The sequence below is a fragment of the Athene cunicularia genome (genome assembly GCF_003259725.1).
Source record: "Athene cunicularia isolate RWA chromosome 8 unlocalized genomic scaffold, athCun1 chr8_part1, whole genome shotgun sequence".
Lineage (NCBI taxonomy): Eukaryota > Metazoa > Chordata > Aves > Strigiformes > Strigidae > Athene > Athene cunicularia.
In genome coordinates, this window is record NW_020799109.1 from 2,363,863 (window position 1) to 2,384,356 (window position 20,494).

General features: G+C 42.0%; 1 protein-coding gene across 1 annotated transcript in view; it reads right to left on the bottom strand.

Annotated features, from left to right (window-relative positions):
• Positions 1-20,494, bottom strand: part of CACHD1 (cache domain containing 1) — a gene marked incomplete at its 5' end in the record, with an annotated part of 68,622 nt that overhangs the window by 7,341 nt on the left and 40,787 nt on the right. The window contains 10 exons of the mRNA XM_026853857.1: positions 1,529-1,651; positions 5,700-5,810; positions 7,479-7,660; positions 8,255-8,397; positions 10,826-10,994; positions 12,887-13,004; positions 13,516-13,639; positions 14,180-14,329; positions 16,836-17,069; positions 18,186-18,335. Coding sequence (XP_026709658.1) covers positions 1,529-1,651; positions 5,700-5,810; positions 7,479-7,660; positions 8,255-8,397; positions 10,826-10,994; positions 12,887-13,004; positions 13,516-13,639; positions 14,180-14,329; positions 16,836-17,069; positions 18,186-18,335 — 1,504 coding nt within the window. The remainder of the gene's footprint in view (positions 1-1,528; positions 1,652-5,699; positions 5,811-7,478; positions 7,661-8,254; positions 8,398-10,825; positions 10,995-12,886; positions 13,005-13,515; positions 13,640-14,179; positions 14,330-16,835; positions 17,070-18,185; positions 18,336-20,494) is intronic.

Genomic DNA, 20,494 nt, shown 5'->3' on the forward strand with positions numbered 1-20,494 from the left:
GGGGGGGGGGGGGCATCCAGAAATAAATGAAGCATAATGAACTGGGAAAGCTTTAATAGTTTATTAATCTACTATGTTACCAATTAACCAGAGGTTTCACACTCTCCTTTCATAACCTCCCGATTTAGAATTCAATTTTAATGGGGAGATAAATCACTCCTGTTTCAGCTCAGCCTTCCCAACCTTTCCTCTCCCTGCTCAGCTCTTCCCCTTAGTTTCCCCGTGTGATCCCAGGGAAACGATGTCAGATCTGTGCCCCTGTCTCGAAACCAGTGCTGCGAGGTTTTAATCCCTAATGTCCTTGCCATCTCCCGTTTCCACAGCCGCAGACAGCTGCCCTGGGGCAGGCGGAGGAGCAAGCGGCACCGGATTTATTTATTTTTTACTGCCCCAAACTGTTTGGGTTTTGCATTAGAAATTCATGCAGTGATGTTACATTTTCTCTTTTTTTTTTTTTCTGAGAGATGCTATAGGAAACAGAATGAGTAGGCTTGTGATTACCCCAGAATGACAGCAGACAGCAAAAAAACTTAGTAGAGGTACATTAAAACCCCCCAGGTGCTTGCCAGATAGTTGTGTCTTAGTACCTGCGTGCACTTACACGGAGGCTGTCAGAATTAGATCTGGCTTCTACATTAGAATGGTCTGACAAAGCATTTAACAATACACTTGAAATGCCTCACTTAGGGAATGTAGGAACAGAATGAAGCATCTGACTCTGTTGATTATTAAGTTTTTAACTGGGGGGAGGGAAAGGAATGCCAGCCACCAATCCTGATTATTATTTTTTTTTTAAATACACCATAAAATATGTAAAAACATACCAAAATCAAACCAGAAGAGAACTGGGGAGATGACAGAAAACCACTTCCCTTCCCAAATTTAAGGTTTAAAAACAAACAAACATCAAAAATGTCCAAACCACGTAATCAAGTTACTCCAGATCCAAACCAGAGTCTATCCCTGCTCCTCCCCGCCCTGTGATTTTTTCGAAAAAGGGGAAAGAGGAATGATTAAGATACACATAGGTCTAAATTAAATTAGATACTCCAGATGAAAATCAGACTTCTTCTGACTGCTGTGCTACGTATTTCTGAGAACAACAAAAGTATATTTTAATAACCACAGTTAAAATAACTAGAGATAATACATTATTACATGCTCACAGTAACTAGACAGGTAAAATGAAAACAAAAAGAAGAGAATGGGAAGTGTCTTCATTTAATAAATGTTTTTTTGCCCAGGACTTCAGTGAAGTCTAAATATAACCAAAAAAAAAAAAAAACCAGTTATCTTCTATTTTTGTATTCCTGAAGACTGTTTATTTAGCTGATGACCGTTTGGTCTTGAGTAACAAAAGAGCCCACATAATCTTTCCGAGAAGAATTTTAGTGGAAATCAGAGAACACACACTGAAAGTAATAGAATTCTAGAATAAGTTCTGTTTGAAATTACCTCTGGGTCATCTGGTTAAAGAAAAAAAAAAAAAAAGCCTTTAAATATTTATTGCCTGGAAGGAACAGCCTACCTTATTTTGTTTCCTCCGTCTTGGTTACAAACGGGCAGCAGGTCCATGAGAACTTTGTAGAAGTATCGCAGGGTGAAGTCAATGCCCATTACTGCCACCGAATGTCCTGAAGACATCTGTGCACTGCAAAGAGGGGAGAAAAAAAAAAAAAAAGGAAAAAGGCTTTCATGGCTGTATTAATAATTAATATTTTAATTGCTCAGTTCCCTACTTGAAAAGGGGACTGGCTTCCCTGGGATGGAAATGACCAGCTCAAATTCACACCTCCATGGTGAAGCTCGGTTCACCCTGCCTGTGTTTAAATGAACAGTTACAGCGGCTGTAAATGGAGAGAACAGTGTCTTAACAGTGTTAGTTGCTTGCTGCAAACCCTGAAGTCTCCCCACGTAAATTGCCCCTCACACAAGCAGCGTGGGGAGGAGACCAGATCACACCCAGGAATTGACTCTTCTCCCCATGGCTGTTCTCCTCTGGTTCTTACATGTACCCCTACCACCTATAGACGTTTAATATTTAGCAACACAAACTAGGATTAAAAACTCCCCTCTCACACAACTAAACACAGGATGCTGCTCCTGCATTTCTAGCACCCACATCCCCACCACCTCAGGGTGGGGGGTTACGTTCTGCACTGCTGCTCAGCCCCCAGCGTTAGGATCTGAGTATGAAGCTCCCATAAGCAAATCCCTAAAACTCCAAAGTGTAGGAATGATTAGGAATTTCAGCCAGAAAAAAAAAAAACAAAACAAAACAAAACAAAAAAAGCTGGCCACGGTACAGCCGTGAGTGAGGTTACCTTGCACCAGGCAACTCGGTGGTATTTGGGTGCTGGTTAAGGAGCAGCGTGTCAAATGCCTCACGTCACATCCTGCTAACAGGCCAGTTATCCGTGCTAGCTGGAATTAAACGGGGGTAGTTTGTGTGAACCTGACACTGCCTCCCACTGCCCATGCGGTGCCAAGCGACATTTAAAACCGTGTCACTTCACCAATGTTCTCATTCAGTATCTTTCCCCAGTGCAGGGCAACCATAAAATAAAGGTTTAGGGAAAGGGCAGAACCCGGAGTCTCTGTGGATGCTCACCAGTGCTGGCAGCAAGAGTGCTGTGAATCACAATATTTCACCCAGACTGAAAACGTGCCTCTGTTCCTATTTTTACCCACTAGTTGGGGAATATACACAGTTGCCTTAGCAACCGATACACCAAAGACTGACAGAAGAGTCTCAGACTGATGTATGGAAGTGCATTTTCTTACAGCTCTATAAAAGGTAAAAAAGCACTACTTTCACAGAGTCAGATCATTTTAACTTTCCTCACCATCAGTGAAACAAATTGCAAGAGCTTTCCTGGCAGAAGGACAGTCTTGACATTTGGTTGAGACCAGTTGGATGCTGAAAGCCCCAAACAGAAATTATATTCTGTTTATGTTGTTATTTTCCCCAAATTTCCTGTCCTGGCAAATTCCCACCTTCCCTTCAGGGGGAAACATCCAGATACTCAAGACTTCCTGAATTAATGCGATTAAAACTAAGGTGCAAATCCCCACTGGGCATCTGAGCAGCGAGGTTCTGGAACAAAAGCCTTCTAATAGAATAATAGAGGAAAATAATAGTTATTAGGGTGGGTTATACAGATGATGATATGATGCAGTGGTGTACAGCAGCCTGAGGCTGAACTGAATGACAAGGGAATATCTGCCACTCCTCCATTTTTAACACCCAAATTCTCTAAGTTTGCTTCCCGCAGCACTGAGATGGCACGGCCAGACCCGAAGGGTCTCATCCCTGAAGGATGCAAAATCACCAGCTCGTCCTCAAACGGCAGGGTGGGCTCTTTTGTGCCCATGTGGGCCTCATGTCGATGACAAAGGAGACACCTTTGACTTGCTACTTTTAAAAATTTCCTTTCCTAGATAACTTTATCTCTGAAGATAAGAATAAAAATGTTTAGAAAAAGAAGATAACTGAACAGCACAGCTGGGCTGTACAAAGTAGAGGCTGTTGGAACCCCCTGTTCATTTAAAACCGTCTCCGTTTACTAGACTGAAGTTCGTTTGCTTTTAAAGAGGTACAGGGAAGACACAGTCAAATCTAATCTGTAGATTTATAAATACAGATTCTAAAAACCTGCATTTAATTTTATAACATTACCCATTTCATGGGGAAGGAATGGGAAAAAGGATGACAGTGAAGCAGCACAGATACATTTAACTGTGACAAGCATCAAGCTATGAAGTTACTGCTCTGTGTGAATGCTGTAAATATTTTAGCTTCATTTTTAAGCATTAAATCCTTCTGATTTGCTGAAGCAGCTGTACAGAATAACTTCTTGCGTGAATCTTCTATTCCCAGCTTCCCAAACAGAAATCAGATATACATAAAATGGGAATCAGAGATAAGGGTCAGTTCCAAACCGATGTTGTTAGTTAAACCACACAGCAGTTTCTGATGCGAGTATCCCTTTTAACTCTACTTATTCCTCCCCCACCTCTCCGTTCGTTTGTGTTTTTTTTTTTCAAACTAAGACCTCTTTGGGGATTATAACCGCATGTGACTATAAGCTTTAGAGGTCATATTTACTCAGGAATCACACTCACATCTGCCAAACTTCGTTTAACTGTTCTTTAATCATGTTCTAATAACCCACGTGAGCTTTAAGTTCTTAAAGCTAACCAAGCCATCGCTTGCTAGATAAAAATGGGAGTTTTGATTAATTGCACTTCTCACAAAAGTGCTTATTTCCCTTAAGTAAATTCCTCCGTGAGAAGCACCACGCAGACATTAGGCCGGATAATACTCCCACCAAAAAAGACAGGCAGATGTCCTGTGGTGGGAAATCCCAGACAAAGCCGGGATGTCTCTGAGCAGAGCAGAAAAGCAGCATCCTGAGCTCTGCCAGCTTTGTGATCTGCGTTTACCAGCACAACGTTAGAAGTTACCTCTGTACTGGTGGGGTCTTAGATGGAGCGTGTGCAGGAGCCACACGCTCAGTGAAAGTCTTGGAAGAGACTCTGTTTAAAAACCAAAATGAGTAACTACTTCGATTTCTGAATTGTGGGATTGCTTATGATAGAAAGGTTTAGTTCATGTTCACTGAACTGACCTCCTTTACACATCCTACATCTCAAACCAGATCTCAGCCTTAGGGTGGGGGTCTGGCCAGGAGGGAGCTGAAACAAAAGCAGTCTGGTCCTTGAGGAAAAGGGTCATTCCAGTACGGACAAGATGTTCATAGAGAGACTGACCCCTCTTCTGGTGGTAACATTAACCATACAAGATATAAGAAACGCCAAGATTCTTCTGATCAACTTTGAATGAAGATACATTATCATTTCCCCTCTTTCCTTTTTTTTTTTTTTTAATGACAGAACTCATTAATAAAGAAAATGCTTCTTCCTGTACGGGATATGATGTTCCTTTAGCTCCATGTGGGGTTTTGATCCCAAAGGCACGGGCCACTGTTTCCACTCTGATCTGTTTTCTGCAATCCTCTAAGGGCAGTTGAAGGTTTACAGGCTTCTCCTCCACCTCTCCTTATTCTTGAAAGCCCGTATCCAGAAACACTGAATTTAAACAGCCCAGGTGAGGAGCTCCCCCAGTTCCGGGAGCACGGATGGATCTTTAATTAAAACCATGTTGTGGACTGACCTCCGTTTGCAGTTAGGTAGATCTGCTTTCACTTCTTACTGCCTTCCAAACATCACCCTGGTACATAGTCATGCTTCTGAAGTTGTGAATTCAGGAAATTTAGAGATTAGCCATCTTGATGAAGAAGTATTTAACTACCAGCAGAGAGGGAACATATCCCAAACTGCCCAACGAAAGCGATCCCTCTCCTTTTCTTAGATCCTTGTCTCACATACACGACATCTCATGTTCATCCAGGGACACATTCTCACCAATCCATCTTTTTTTCTACATGCTGTTATTATTTGTACATCAATAAAGCTACAAAATTCATATAACATGGAATTTTCACAGTGCTTCAATAGACTATTACCACTGACTCTACACGAGGTTATAGTACATTTAATCTAAAGCTCTTTAAAACCAGGTTTGGTTTCCCGTTCTTGAACGTGCAGGAGTTGCCCAGCATATTTCTCTCCTACCCAAAGCACACCTTGATAATTCAGAGTACTCTTGCTTGGCACAAACCTCAAACGAAGTTTACCTGGAAGAATGAACTGTGTGACTGATCGTAACGACATAGCCAGCCCCTCCAACATCTAAGTAGGGACCAGTAAAGGTAATTAGTCCTGGATTAGCCACTGCATGCAAGTACCTAAGGGAAGCCAAAAGAAACACTTGTAATTAGTGAAAAAGGATTGCTGTAAACTTTAAGACAACACAAATTCTGCACACTGGGAACGATATGCTACCAAATTAACATTTCTTAATATTAAACAAGTATCTAAGCATGATTAGGACCCAGACCTAAAAACAGATTAGCTCAATAAACGGCTCCTCAGAACCTACAACTGCATTAAAAATCCCTCGCTTTACCTCTGCATGCAATATGTTTAATGTAAATTTTAGACATTTTTCTGCAGAGCAACATATGACTTAGAGCCAGCGGAGTCTCAAACTCAAAGCAAACACTGGCAAATTTATTGTGTTGCAAATGCAGGAGAAGGGACAACCTACGGGCAGAATTCACACATGAAAATCTGAGAAGATGTCAGAAAGTGACTGCAAATTACAATCTCTTAAAACCTACTGCCAACACAAAATGGGCCACAATCACGTCAAATATCTTCCTATAAAGTTTATAAAACATTCCAACTGTTGGAAACACTTTTGTGTATGAAAAATCCATTGCTTCGCCTTTCCCTGCCCCACTGCACTAACCTGTGAGTCTGGACAGCACTATGCAAGCAGCTTAACCGACTCCTACTTTACTTCTAGTGTTTTACTTGCATCTTCTTTCCAAACCACTACCATTTGGTTTTATATAAAAAACCAAGACGCTATCTCATGCGGCATATGGAGGCATTTTCAAAACCATGGATTGAGAAAATCAGTATGGAATGTAAAACCAACAAAAATAAAACCCCAAACAAAAAAACAAACAAAATCATATGGGAGCTTTAAAAATGGAGACAGGATTGTAAAGGTACATTCAGTTCATGTACAATGTGAATGCACCCCATTTATCTCATTGCCAAAAAAAAAAAAAGAACAAAATTCCGTCTTCTTACGCAAAACCATAAATAACAGCAAAAAGGAAGAAAACCTGAAGAAAAGCTAATCAGTAGCTATGGTAATGATTTTGCCAGGGGAAACATGGGTCAGGAGAGCTACAGCATGGCCAACGCCAAGAGCAATACAGAGCCTTCCCCTCCGAGCTGGCCCCGGCGCTGGCTCGTGCCTTTCCCAGCAGCACCTGGCCGGCTCCTTTCAACAAAGCACACACATCAAAACACACTCCAGAGCCCTCTCCCATCGCAGGCTCTCCTTTGGAACGTATACAAATATTTTCCCAAATCAGATGCTGCTGCATAATTAACCACACAGTCAAGCCAGCAAATTCCTACTTTAAATTAGCGAGGAAATATGCTGTAAACAAACAAACAAAAAGACTAAAATATTAACAACCAAAAAATGGCACAAGGAGCTGAAAACGCTATCAAATTAGCTAATCCCTAAAGGGGATGCTCATTTGCTGAATATTTATATTTCCATCTGCCATCGCAGAGGTATGAAACAAAAACTATCACTTAAAATAAAAAGGGTTGAAATTAGAACCAATAAAGGTTTTATCTAGCTGTATTTAAACACCAAGCCTTTTACCCATGATGAAAACATTTCTAATTAAACAGTTTAAGGCTGGCCATAAAAAAAAACCAAAACACCAAAACCAAAAAACAGACTATGAAATTGATACCAAATATTTTCCTTATTGCCCTGCCAGATTATCCAAAGCTTTGATACCGGGACCCGAAAAACTCACCATTGTCTCCTGGTGGGATCAAATGCTTTGTCCATGAGGGAACCGGGGTAAATTCGGAGCACCCCATTGGGGGTTGCTATGTAACGGCGCACAATATAACTGTTCAGGCTACTCCTTTCCATTTGTGTCATCCATTCATCTGTGACGTGACTGGTAGCCATTACTTCATTTCTGACAGAGAACTGCAAAACAAAGGCAGACCTAGCAGGGTTCCTCTAAGACTTGCATGAAAAGATAATAAGCTGCTCGCGGGGTTTCCTAAAGAGCGATCGGAGATCATCTAAACTCAATTACTTGTTTAAAGTCTTCTCACACCAGACGGATCTGGCACATTCCAAGCAAAGGAAAAGCTTATTATAATGAAATATTGTTGTCGTTATCTCTGTGGCTTTTAGAGTTTGCTTTTTTACTTCATGTAAATATAAATACAGCTCCACTTGCACACAAAATAGAAATTTCTCATTTATACGCCGAAGGACACAAAGATATTTCTGCTAAATAGCTTTACTTTTTTTCTAGTGTTTATTTCAACAGCTGTTTATCCACTTTTTTCCTCCCTCTTGGGGAGGAAGCCCCCTCCCTTCTCCCTCCAGTCTTTTGGGCCTTGAAGCTCACAGCCACGTCTCCAGGGGTGGGAACATGACTCCAAACCGCCACTCCATACTCCATGAGCAGCAGGAGATGGCCGTTTCAGGTTCTGCCCTGGATGAAGGCAAAGGCTGTGAAGAAATCCGGGTCCCCAGGGCTGAGCAGAGGGCGCAGCAGCGAGGACACACCTTGAGGCCAGGGTTGGCGATGAGGCGCGTGTTGTCGCTGAGGTACGCCGTGTAGTGCTCCACCATCCGCTTCGTCTCGGGCTGGCTGAGATGTTCGTATGGAGAAGAGAAGCTGCCCGCAGAAAGCATCACCGTAGGGCTTTCTAAAAATAGGAAAACATGAGAAAGTTAAGGCCAATGAATTGCACGTATTGCATAGGGAACACATTCGTCCCACGAAAGGGAACCCTCCGCTTTCCCGCACTTCAGCGCATGGCTCCTTCAGGTCACGGGAGGACTGTGAGCAAGGGCAGGGAAGGGGAAGCTTCCCACCCAAAGCAGAGCATTTACCAGCACAGCTCACCTCCCCAGGCACTGACAAAACTTAGGTTGCAAAACTTTCTTGCTTCAAAGCACAGAAGTTGCAAATTGACGCCACTTACTCTGATCTTTGTGTGTTATTCCCTAGACTTGAGCGCCCTTGTTCTCAAACTCTTAACAGTTTCTGAATTACTACTTTGCGAAAGGCTACAACTCTTTTCCCTTAAGAAAAGATTTTGTGCTAAAGAAGATGAAATCATCCATGTTTAGGTTAGAGGAAAATGGTGCTTTCTGTTACAGATAATGAACAAATGGAGAATTACAAGTGCAGAAGAGGGAGCTTACCAAAGTGGAGCTGTCTGGGGTGATTTTCCAAACAGACTAGAAAGTATATTTTCATTGTGCACAAACTGCAATACCAGACAGCTTTTTCTTTTTAAAAAGAAAAACGATTATGATGATGCAGGGCTGAAGGTTGAAAAGAATGCCTTCTCTGAATATTTGACCCACGGAACCCAATTTCCCCATGTGTAATGGTCTCCAGAGGAAAAATTTCACTGGAGTATGTGAAGTGATCTGCTTTTATTCACATTCCTCTAAAACACATCACCACACATCCAGCAACCATATGTACTGCAATCATCACTTAAAAACTTGTATTATAGTCCTTCATCTGCTTCCCAGACCAAATATTCTGATGTGATTGCATTTTGATTTGCATGAAGTTCTTCCACTTGTCAGCTTAGTACTGCATTTTTTGGATTTTTTTCCATTTATATCTTGTCTTTCTGAATATAAGATAATCAAGACTAGGCACTGCATTAAAGAAAGAAAAAACCCTGTCTTTTAAAGCAATTTCCATAGGTTTGTCAAGTTCCTCCATAACTCCTCCAGTCAAATCTCACTTTGCTATTTGTGGAACTGCAATATAGCTAAGAAAATATCACAACTGTGCCACTAATCCACCAGAAGACCTTCAAACCTCACTACAAACAAAAGCACTTCATTCAAAACTTCTTATAATATAGCACAGATTTTAGAAAAAAAAACAAATAAACAGCAGTAATACTTAAATATGAAAGTTTGCAACTTCTGATGCTGATATAAAAACCCTCTATGTTCGTGCTGGAGCGAGGGCAGAGGAGGGCAACGAGGCTGGGGAAGGGCTGGAGAATCAATCCTGTGAGGAGTCAGGGAAGGAGCTGGGAGTGTTCAGGGTGAGGAGGAGGAGGCTGAGGGGAGCCCTCATCCCTCTCTGCAGCTCCTGACAGGACATTGCAGAGAGGCTGGGGCTGGGCTCTGCTCCCAGGGGATCAGGGACAGGACAAGAGGGAACGGCTGGAAACTGCCCCAGGGGAGGGTCAGGCTGGGCAGGAGGAGAAAATGTTTCCCAGCAAGAGTGGTCAGAGTGGAACAGGCTGCCCAGGGAGGGGGGAGTCCCCATCCCTGGGGGGGTTTCAGGGCCGTTGGGATGAGCTGTGGGGGATGTGGGGTAGGGGGGGACTTTGTAGAGTGGGGCTGAGGGTTGGACTCGATGATCCCAAGAGGCTTGTCCAACCTGAATGATCTATGATTCTATGATATATTACATTTTTTAAGTTCTCTATGCTTTCCAGACACTAGAACTTACACTGACACAGAGACTCTCCCTCTTTCCAGCAATGTTTAAACAACTACTGAAATTAGACAGGTAGAACAGAATCAGTTCAGCTTATCAAAAGCAGGAATGAGTCAATAACCTGAGAATTTTTAAGCAGGTAAGGAAGGTCTGGAAACTATCACACCACTGAAGTTCTCAGTTTCCCCCAACAGACTTAACTTCTGACTTCACATGGATTAACGGCATTAAATGCTTATGGCAGGGAAAAGCTTGCCTAAATCCAGTGTCAAAAGAGCAGCAGTCCTGCCCAACTGGCCGGGGCTTCATCCTACTTATGTTACTTGTCAATAAGGTGCTTTCCAGCCAAGAGAAGAGAACTCAGTTTTGAGATTTCTCTCATTCTCCCCACTGCACTCTCTGGGAACTTGACTGAGCATCCTCTCAGCACACTCATCTCTGCCCCACTGTCCCCCTGCGCTCACCCCTGCGAGCGCTCGCCGTTGAGCGGGGTAGCTACGATCAATGAAGAGCTAGAAGAAGGTAACAGCTGATTAAAGAAAATCAGCCTTGGAAATAAAAGCCTCTCAAGAGGAGAATATTCTCAGTGTTTTGTGAGGGAAGTTTTACTTTCTGCTGCCACACTCTACAGACACACCACGAGGAAGCTTCACCTAAGGTAGCCAACTGCTTGAAGTGCAGGCAGGCGTCCGGCTGGCCCAGCAGATCCAGCCGATGATACAGGAGCTTGCTGCTGGGGACAGTGTTGAGATTCTTCAGCTGTTTAACAGGTATTTCTGGCTGGATTACCACGACACACAGAATAAAGGATGTGTCCTGGACCTGAAAAATACGGGCAAGTCATCAAGCAGAAACAAAAAAGGTGGAGGAGTTACAGAACTTAGTTTCTATTCAGCATTCGTCCTCTTTTCTTTAATTGCTCATCTCATCCAGTTCTGGAAAGTAGCACCACACTTTGCCATACTTTTAGGGATCACAGCTCCCACTCTTTCTGAAAACAGACAACTCCTTTTCAAAGAAGCCAATACAGACTCGATCCTACAGAAAACAGAGAGGGATTGTGCTCAAGCCATACTTCTCTACAGTGAAGAGATTACTTGCTTACTGCAACTCAGTCCCATCCAGACACATCCCAGCCTGTAAACATCTTGTATGTATCGGAGCCACTAAGTTGTACAAAAAATACTTTTCCATAGTCTATGCAAAAAATAAGAATACTTAGTTTTCAGGAAAAAAAGATTATGTTAAGACATTCATTTTGTCACTCAATTAGCAATAATTTCTAATACTGTTCCGTGGACACTTTCTGAAGTATCATTAACAGAGGAGAGGCTTCAGTGAGGAGTTCACAGGAACCGTAATGATCTGGCTGCCCAGGGGAATGCTACATTGGCAAATACAACATACAGCATTTTATTAAACACTGAGAAAGCTCTTAAGCAAAACCCATCTACTGTACATTTATAAAAATATCTTAAAATAGGAAGAGATTAACTGTTATCCATCTCGGGTGAAGAAAAAGTGTATGTGTGCTGATAAAACCACACTGGTATTGCCTTTATGAAGAATGCAGACAAATTAACTCTGGGAAATAAAATTTTATCATTATCACTCTTAATTGTGGGCTGCATGTGTCACATGCTTTACTGGTTTGTATATTTTAAGTATCCTACACTAGATCAGACTAGCAAAACTTGGAGTCACCCAGCTGCTCTGCACAGGTGTTGGATATTTAAAAAAGCATTACAACATTAGAAAATTAGCTCCAGACACCCTCCTATGTGAATTTCTGTTACACAATGACAGGTTTAATCTCTTAAAATTGCTCATCTTAATCTTTTAGGTTGGATTTAACTTAATACCGTGAAATGATCTTCAAGTACGCTCTTGAGTTTGTTGGCACAAAGAAGTAGCCAATTATTTCTAGCATCTGCAAAATTCACCTGGACTTTATTTAGCCTTAAGATTCTGTTTTAATCCCTGGGTCAAGATTAGTGTTCAGATACGCTCAAAACTGAAGAAAGGAAGACAGCTGCTAGAAGGTCTCTTAAAACACAACTGCTAATGTAGCCTGTTGCATACGCATTGTACTCAGTTTCAATCAAAGCTTCGATATAATTAATGTTTGTAAGAGAAGTGTTACAGCAAACATCATCACTGGCTACTGGTACAGTTCTGTGACAAGAGAGTATCAGAACGAGAGGCTGATGTTTACCCAACTGTATTAATTACCGGATTGTCCCACTCTGCCCCAAACATAACGCTACTAAACAAAATAATGATTTAATACTAAACACTGCCTCAGCACTGTATTCAAATGTGGTCTCTGGTAGGTATTTCCGTGTCACCTGGATTGCAGTATGACATCCAGCCCAGCGCAGATTTACTTCCATTGGAAAAGCACAAGTATCATCTCTGTGCAACTATACATTACCCCTGTCTTACGGAACGAGTGCCTTCATGAAGAAAGAGAACACAGAAATGGTGCCCGTTTGATGGTGAGCATACAGCCACACCCCTGAAAACCTCAAATGGTAATGCCATTGGTTCTTCACTGCAACAAAAAAACTCCACGTTCGTGCAGCTTCTGAGTAATTCAATATATAGCAATAGTTCAGTATGGAGCAACGCTTCATGCTTCACTACATTCAACACGTTAATATACTCTTCGATACATGAACGTGCTCCGTGCCATCCTGCAGCAGTGTCCTTACCATTTTCCAGGCATAGCTGACGTTGTAGGCTTCTTTTCCAACCTCTCTTAGTTTGTTTACATGCCAAGACAGTGAGGAGTTCACAGGAACCGTAATGATCTGGCTGCCCAGGGGAATGCTACATTGGCAAATAGAACATACAGCATTTTTTTAAACACTGAGAAAGCTCTTAAGCAAACCCCATCTACTGTACGTTGATAAAAATATCTTAAGATAGGAAGAGATTAACTGTTATCCATCTTGGGTGAAGAAAAAGTGTATGTGTGCTGAAAATGTGCTTGTGTACCGCCACATTTTGAGTTAAAACACATACTCACATAAGACAAAGGCTAAAGAAAAACCCAGTGGAAAATCTTCCTGACGTGGAAGAGACACATTAGGAAGAGTATCCCCCCAGATCAGCTGTGGAAACCACTGCTTAGCACACCAAATGACAAAAATGATAAAATAAAGGAAGTTGGAGGCAAAAACAAACCAGAACTGCTCTGCACTGGGGAGTGGAGGAAAAAAAAAATCCATCCAAGTATCCAGATACTGTAGGAGAAGGAACTTGACCTTAAAACTCCTCTGGAAATACTTCTAGTGCCCTAAGCACTGCTAATGTTTGGACTTGCATCCCAGCTCCTTACCTAAGGATGTTCTGGCGCACCAGCTCAAATTTAGGAATGTTCTCATAATGGATAATATCTGTGTGTAGTGGTGGTTCAGACAGCAGGTAGGGCCTGGTAAGGGATGGGTGCATAAGAGTGTATCCTAAAAAATTAAAGACACAAAACCAGACACTGAGTGCACTGTAAGAACTGAGTCCAGGACCAATATTTACAGAAAAAAAAATAAAATACAGTGACTACATACAGTTCTGACAAAGGGAACAAGCAATGCTGTCATCAAAGAAGTTGCAAACTAAGAACTTGCTAAGTTGCAAATGAAAGGCAGCTCGGAGAACCAAGCAATAAAGACAGGCTGGGATCAGAGGAAAAAAAGCTGCACGCACAAATACAGCAGTTTTGCCTTCTGCCCTACACATATAGAAAGCCTCAGATGTTATACACGCAGAAAATCTCAACAGCGGGTAAACATTTCCACGTCAAAACTCCAGTACAGACATTTCACATCAGGAATACGCTTACAGTCTCCAGCCATTCTCAGGCAAAACTAACCAAACAACATGCAATGAATCTTTTAATAAATATTATCATTCCTTACTATTTAGAGACGTGAGGATTAAGAGTTTCCTTTTGATGATTAATGTCTCAGTGGGACTAGAAGAGAATAACTGAGCCAGAAAGTTACCTTTATTATCAATGAGGAAAGTGTAGGAACCCAACGAATCCTGATAATAGGTGACATCTTCCAAGATATACGCGAGATTAACATCTACTCCAACGATCCCTAGCAGCAGGTTTCCAAAGTAACACGGTTTACTTACAGTCATTATCAGGCCTTAGAACGAGAGAAATAACATAAAACCATCATCGATAATATCTAGTTAATTGTTTTTAGAGGAAACAGAGCATGCTGTTTATCTTTTCAAAATGTTCTACCATTAAATTTTATATAGTATTTCTTGACGGAATATGGACGAAACTTATACAGGGAAGCTGAGCAGGTTACCGGTCATCTCCAGCTGCTGTTAGCCACTCTCCCTAATTACTTAATTTCTATATTTCTGACACTGTCCTAGGGTACATTTAATCAATTTATTAAAATACACACCACAATTAATGTTTGGGTTTTTATCAGTCTACAGGCAGATGCCTTACAGATAAGAAATGCATTTGCATGAAAAGCCAAGATACTATTTTGTTATTTTAACATCATTTAAGGCAATTTTAAAAATAGGAGGAGAATTTGTACTTGTGAAGCAACAATAGGGATGAATTATTGCTCATCTAATTGCATATTCTGAATATTAAACCTCCTCTGCTTAACTAAATCCCAGTATGGCTGCTGTACTGGGAGTCATACCCATAATTACACAACGGTTTGGGACACATCTTGTGCCTGAGGTAAGAACTCTCAGTAATACCTTATTTCTCTTACCTCCTACACCACTGCTATTTGGAAACTTAGTGACTCTATTCCTTCAAGCCAGTCTAAAATTCATTTGCACGTATGACTTTTTAAGTACACTTTGAAATTTCTGTAAGACAAACCGCCTCTGTTGTGCCATTTCTAATCCTTCTGTTGCTCAAATTTTGGATATGGCTTTGCGAGAGAATAATAATACAGCTTAATTACTGAGGTTAGGAAACGCAGAAAGTAGCAAGCATTCTGACTCAGAAGAGATTTGCTCAGGAATAGCCTTAAATTCGTTTTGGGACTCAACACGCAAGACAAACACGCAACCTAAACTCAACAGCCCTTGAAAAGTATTCAGCACAACCCTCAACTACTCCTACGTACTAGGTGAGATTAAGAATATGCAAAGTCCTGAATGAAGAAATATAGAATTTGCTCAGTTGTCAAAGCAATATAAAATCACCCCTGTATTTCCTAACATCGCTGGGATGGTTACGTCTCTTTAGAGAGCACTGGAGCAGTGCCAGAGAAACGTCTGGCAATGTCAAGCCTATGACTCTGGCCTTCCAGTGCATACGTTGAGCTTTAGGAAGGGCACCAGATCCCAAAGGCAAAAGGAGCAGCAGCACGGCAGCTTATAACTGACCAAGAGCTGAGGCAGTGGGACCCAGAGCTGGGTCAGTGTCCAGCCGGGGGAGCTCTGCCAGCACCGTGGGAGCAGCCTAAGCCCACTCCCCACCTCCTGAACCTGCCCCTGGCAAGAACCCAAAAAGCATCACCCTGCTTACCCTAAGCACAGATGAAACTAAGTTCTGCATTTCTTGGACATGTCATCTCACGCACATGCTGGTACGCTCCCAGAAATCTCTATCAATATCTACACCACCAGTCTCTCCATTACTGCGTGTAGTGGTGAGATCAGATCAAGCTGAACGCACGGTTTTTGTTAACATGGCATCCAATTTTAAGGCATAAGGGAAGATCCATGCACCTTCCCATCACATCAGTGTAAATTAGAAACTGATGGGGGAACCACACTGCAGACATCTGCTGCGTTAAGATATTCCTCAGGATGCATTCACGGTCTTTGGAAAAACTGTCACCGGGCTTCCACTAAATTCAACTCACTCCAGACTGGCCAGGCGATCACCAGCCAGCTCAGGCTTCCTCTTGCGCCCAGTGCTGGGGGCAGACCGAGTGTGTTGAAGCTAAAGGAAGAGGTAAGGATAGCAAATTTTGGACAATAATTAATAATCACTCTTTGCTAAGTTGGTTGTCTTCCCCCTCTTACAGAGGTCTGAGTGCCAGCATCCAGCATCTTCACAGCCCGACAGTGGGGAATGGATGTCAAATTAGTCGTGAAGAACCACAGCTTGGGGTGCAAAGACAGAATGAAGGGAACTCCAGCTGGCAGGGTGACTCAAAAGTCATGTCCATGGCTCCACAGGAAGGGGAGGCTCAAGCAGTAGTAACTTTTTCTCTCTTCCACTGTGGGGACCTATGCATTGCCCTGAGCCTACCTGTAAGACCTCAAGACATACAGAAGTACTGAAATAATGAACCCTGCAACGATGCAACACAGTGATAGCTGTCATTTCAGTGTGACAAGATTGCTTCCCTCAAATACAAAGAATTTCTCTCTGCCAACTCCATTATGGATGCTGTTTATGTGCACATACATAAGAACAGATTTCACCCCTGAGAATCCAACCTACATCTATCTACTCCATGTCTTAGTACCACTTTTCTCATAACTAGACCTTCTACAGATAAAAAAAACTACTGGCATGGAAGGCTAATTTTATATTTGCCTTGGGAACACACCTAAAAGCATCATCTTATAAGACTACAGGATATATGAGAATATGTAAGCAAAGGGAACCTAATCTCTTATGTTTTTATACCTAAATTCAACGTGAGCACCTACCGTCTCCCATCTCATCTGAGAAGGGCAGACTGAAGACTGCCTCATCGATCATGCGGTTGGGGAGGTTTGTATAGAACCGCCCGACTGTAGTTTCCAGGTTACTCAGTTGGTTGAGGACCATCATGCTGCCCTTGATCACAGGCAGGGCTGTTCGGTCCGGCACCCCGTACTTCACCGAGTTCTGCTCTGCCAGGTCTCGCAGAAAAGCCAGTTCCTTCAAACCTGTCACACCCTCTGGAACAGAGATGCAAGGAATAGAAAGAAGGAGATAAAAGAAGCTTAATTTCCATCTGTATCTTACTCCAAAGTACTGTAAATAAAAGCAAAGCGATACACATGCTATAGCACAGGACTGGATATACTATAGGCTTACTTAAGCGATAAGGTAAAGTGCTGAAAGACTAGTATGGTTTTAGGAAAAGTAATCAGCTAATACAAAATTTAATAAGATTGCCTCTCACATACTGCTGACCGGTGCAAAAATTCAACATGCTGTTCACATCACCACTTTAAACAACGATCTTTTAACAAAGACTTATGTGACCCATAAATCCACAGGACAGCTCTTTGTTCTCCACCGGTGGCTGGTCCACATAAAGGACCAGGAGCATATAATACGCCCTTGGAGATAGCAGGCTTTGTTCTTTAGCTTAAACCTTGAAGTTTCACATTTTACACAAGTCCCGGGCTCAATTCCTGCAGACAAATGAAAGATTTCTGTACACATAAGGTCTCATATGAGTATTTAAATTTATGGTCAAGTGATACATTAGCTTAAGCATTAGTCTCCTTGGCTAGAGTCCGTGTGTAATGTTTAGTAATAGAACATAAAGACTTCTCACTGAAAATGCTTTGTTGGAAAAAGTACAGGATACCAAACTCCTGCGTGCCATGATCTTCATATTTAACTTCACTCTTAAGTTGGGTCTTAAGTTATCAACTTATTTCAGATTACGTTTGATGTTACATTGATGCTCCTTGGCTAATGACTGAAAGAAAAGTCACGTGTGTACTCTCAGTTTGCTGTACCAGAAAACACAGGCAGTGTCAGGAAGGTTTACAGTTGCAATAGTTAGCAAATTTAATTCAGTCTGGTTGCCACTAGACAATTCAGGCAACGATACTTTACATCCTGAGCAGCTGCACTGTGATATATAAACATAAAATGGCACATAGCTTTATATACACCAAAGAAGTAACATCTGGATGCAGCCTCTGGATTACAGAGGCCAAAATCCATTAACAAACTGCTCCCAGTAAGGTGTGGAATTCCATCTGGATGAGCTTAATAAACTAGCTGTACAATGAAAGGGAATTTTCACCCACTGGAAACGCAGGAACGTTTCTTACCATTCATAAGCGCGTAAGTAAGAATCATCACTGAGTTATTGAGGAAACTGTTTTCTTCATTGATGACACGTAGAGTAGATTTTTTATCATCTTCGGAGGAATCTTTTGATGTAATCCCAGCCGAGAGATAAATTATTACCATATCGGTATCTAAAAAGAATTTATTATTTTTATATATATATAGATATCAGAAAGCACATTAGATTTTTAATACAGGAAAGTCACGTGGCAATAGATGGCTGTAAGCAGCTGTAAGGGCAACAAGCTTCATTTGTGAGATTCACAGGTATCTATGGTGGACAAACACACTGCAGTCGTACGAAATCATTCATTACTAACGTTCCATTCACAGCGTTTAACAAACACCTCTTTGATTCGGTGCTCCGGGGCTCCCTTCTCCTGAGCAGATCTGGCCTGGCTGCAACCAGGCAGGAGCGTGTGAGACCAGGCGGCAGCGTGCTGCAGAAGCTGCTCTAACTCCACCGAGAGGGCTTAACGAAAGCAAAAAACCTGCACGTTTCCTCTCCCGACCCACTGTTCTCCTCCCGTCCTGCAGTTCCGCAGAGCAGAGCAGTGCTGCATCCCAGGGAAGCAGCTGGTGGTAGTTTCTCCTTCGCACCTGCCTCAGCCCTGCCGGGGGATGGCTGGGGGGTGCTGCAGGATGAAAGGGCCCCGACACATTCCCTCGGCGTAGGTCAGAGCGTAACCCTTGTGAAAGGCAGCCCAGCACCCCGCCACTCACCACGGGCTCGCTTCGCAGGACGTGGAACACGTTTTTCAAGCCGAGTGTGTTCTCTGCAAACCGCCTGCCTCAAAGCCTTTGAACATGGGAATTCAAAGAACCGCTCACACACCATCCTGTTTCATCACACCGTATCTCGGTATTAAAAGCATCTCATGCACATAATTAAGACGCTTGTAGGGATCATACACCACCATATAATCTGAAGCACGTGAGGTTAGTTGGTTATATACCAACTTTGTTGTCTCATCTGGATTTTTTGGTTGGTTTGCAGTGTTCTTTTTGAATAGGTATGAATGCTTTGACTTGTACATTTTGTCATCATGACTTGAAAAGAATTTCAGCCAGAATTGGCTTGTAATACAAACAAGCAAGAGGAGCTATTAATTTTTGGGGAATTTCTGTCTTTTTTTTTTTTTTTTTTTAAATTAAAAGTAGGAAAAGCAAAGCCAGGTATTAATACAGCTCTGGCTGTAGTTTAAGGAAAGTTGTTGCTGTGTTTCTTAGGCTATAGCACAGCTATTGTATCGTGCAGCCAGGCAGGATGCTGCAGTCTAACTGCTTTGCTAGCAGGAGTAACACAACAGTGCCAAGTCTGCGTGAGGGACCAGCACTAAACAGGACATTTTACCATCCAACAGCTGATCGTCCCTCACTATCTGATACTCTACGCTTCCAACAGCTGGAAAAGGCCCTTATGTTCAGAGCACCATTTAATATATGTATATACACTGCACTTTTATCAATATATAGGCACACACAGACACCCCCCACACACACATCTCTGTACCTAAAGTTTTCAGGGATTGTTGGTACTCAGTGGCTGAGCATTTTCTTACACTTTGGGATGAGGGTTTGCTGAGCAGGACTGCAAAAGGAACTGGCATAAGGCAGGAAATTCAGACGTGTTCAACTGCACAATTCTTCCATCTCATACCAGTAGCTCCCTTCTAACTTTTCTCAGTGCAAATTCGGGAGGGAGCGAGGCTGTATCTCAACAGCTTCCCCGACACACCCACACATTGTTCTCCGGAAACAGGATGTTAGAAAATTAACAGTGAAATGAATGATATTTTTTTTCGAGGTTTATTTTTCTTTTTTTAAAAAGATGAAAAGATTATTTACAAGAAAATGAGACGTGTTTTATAAACATCCTCTTCTCAAACCTATTGTGTCTCACCCTATGAATTCTGAAATTTGCTATTTACACATTAAGTTTTTGGAATCTTTCACACTTACAGAAAACATAATGCCAAAGCATTTGCCTTTTAACTTTCTGTACTTGCAGCCCAAAATAATTGTTTGGTATGAAATCTAGTAAAAGTATGTGCTTTCACATTGAAGAAGAATACACCAAAAACTTCTAATCCTAATATACAAATAGTGCCAAACATAAAAGTTATGTAGGATGATGCTGCAAGGCTCTACAGCTGATGTTCTTGGAATAACTACTGATGATCAATGCATTTTATCCCAGACAGCTTCAGCAATGCTGGGTTTTATTATATTTTATTTTCTAGAAAGCTGCACCCCTTTCATCATTTTGCCAGAAGATGGTAGAAAGCTG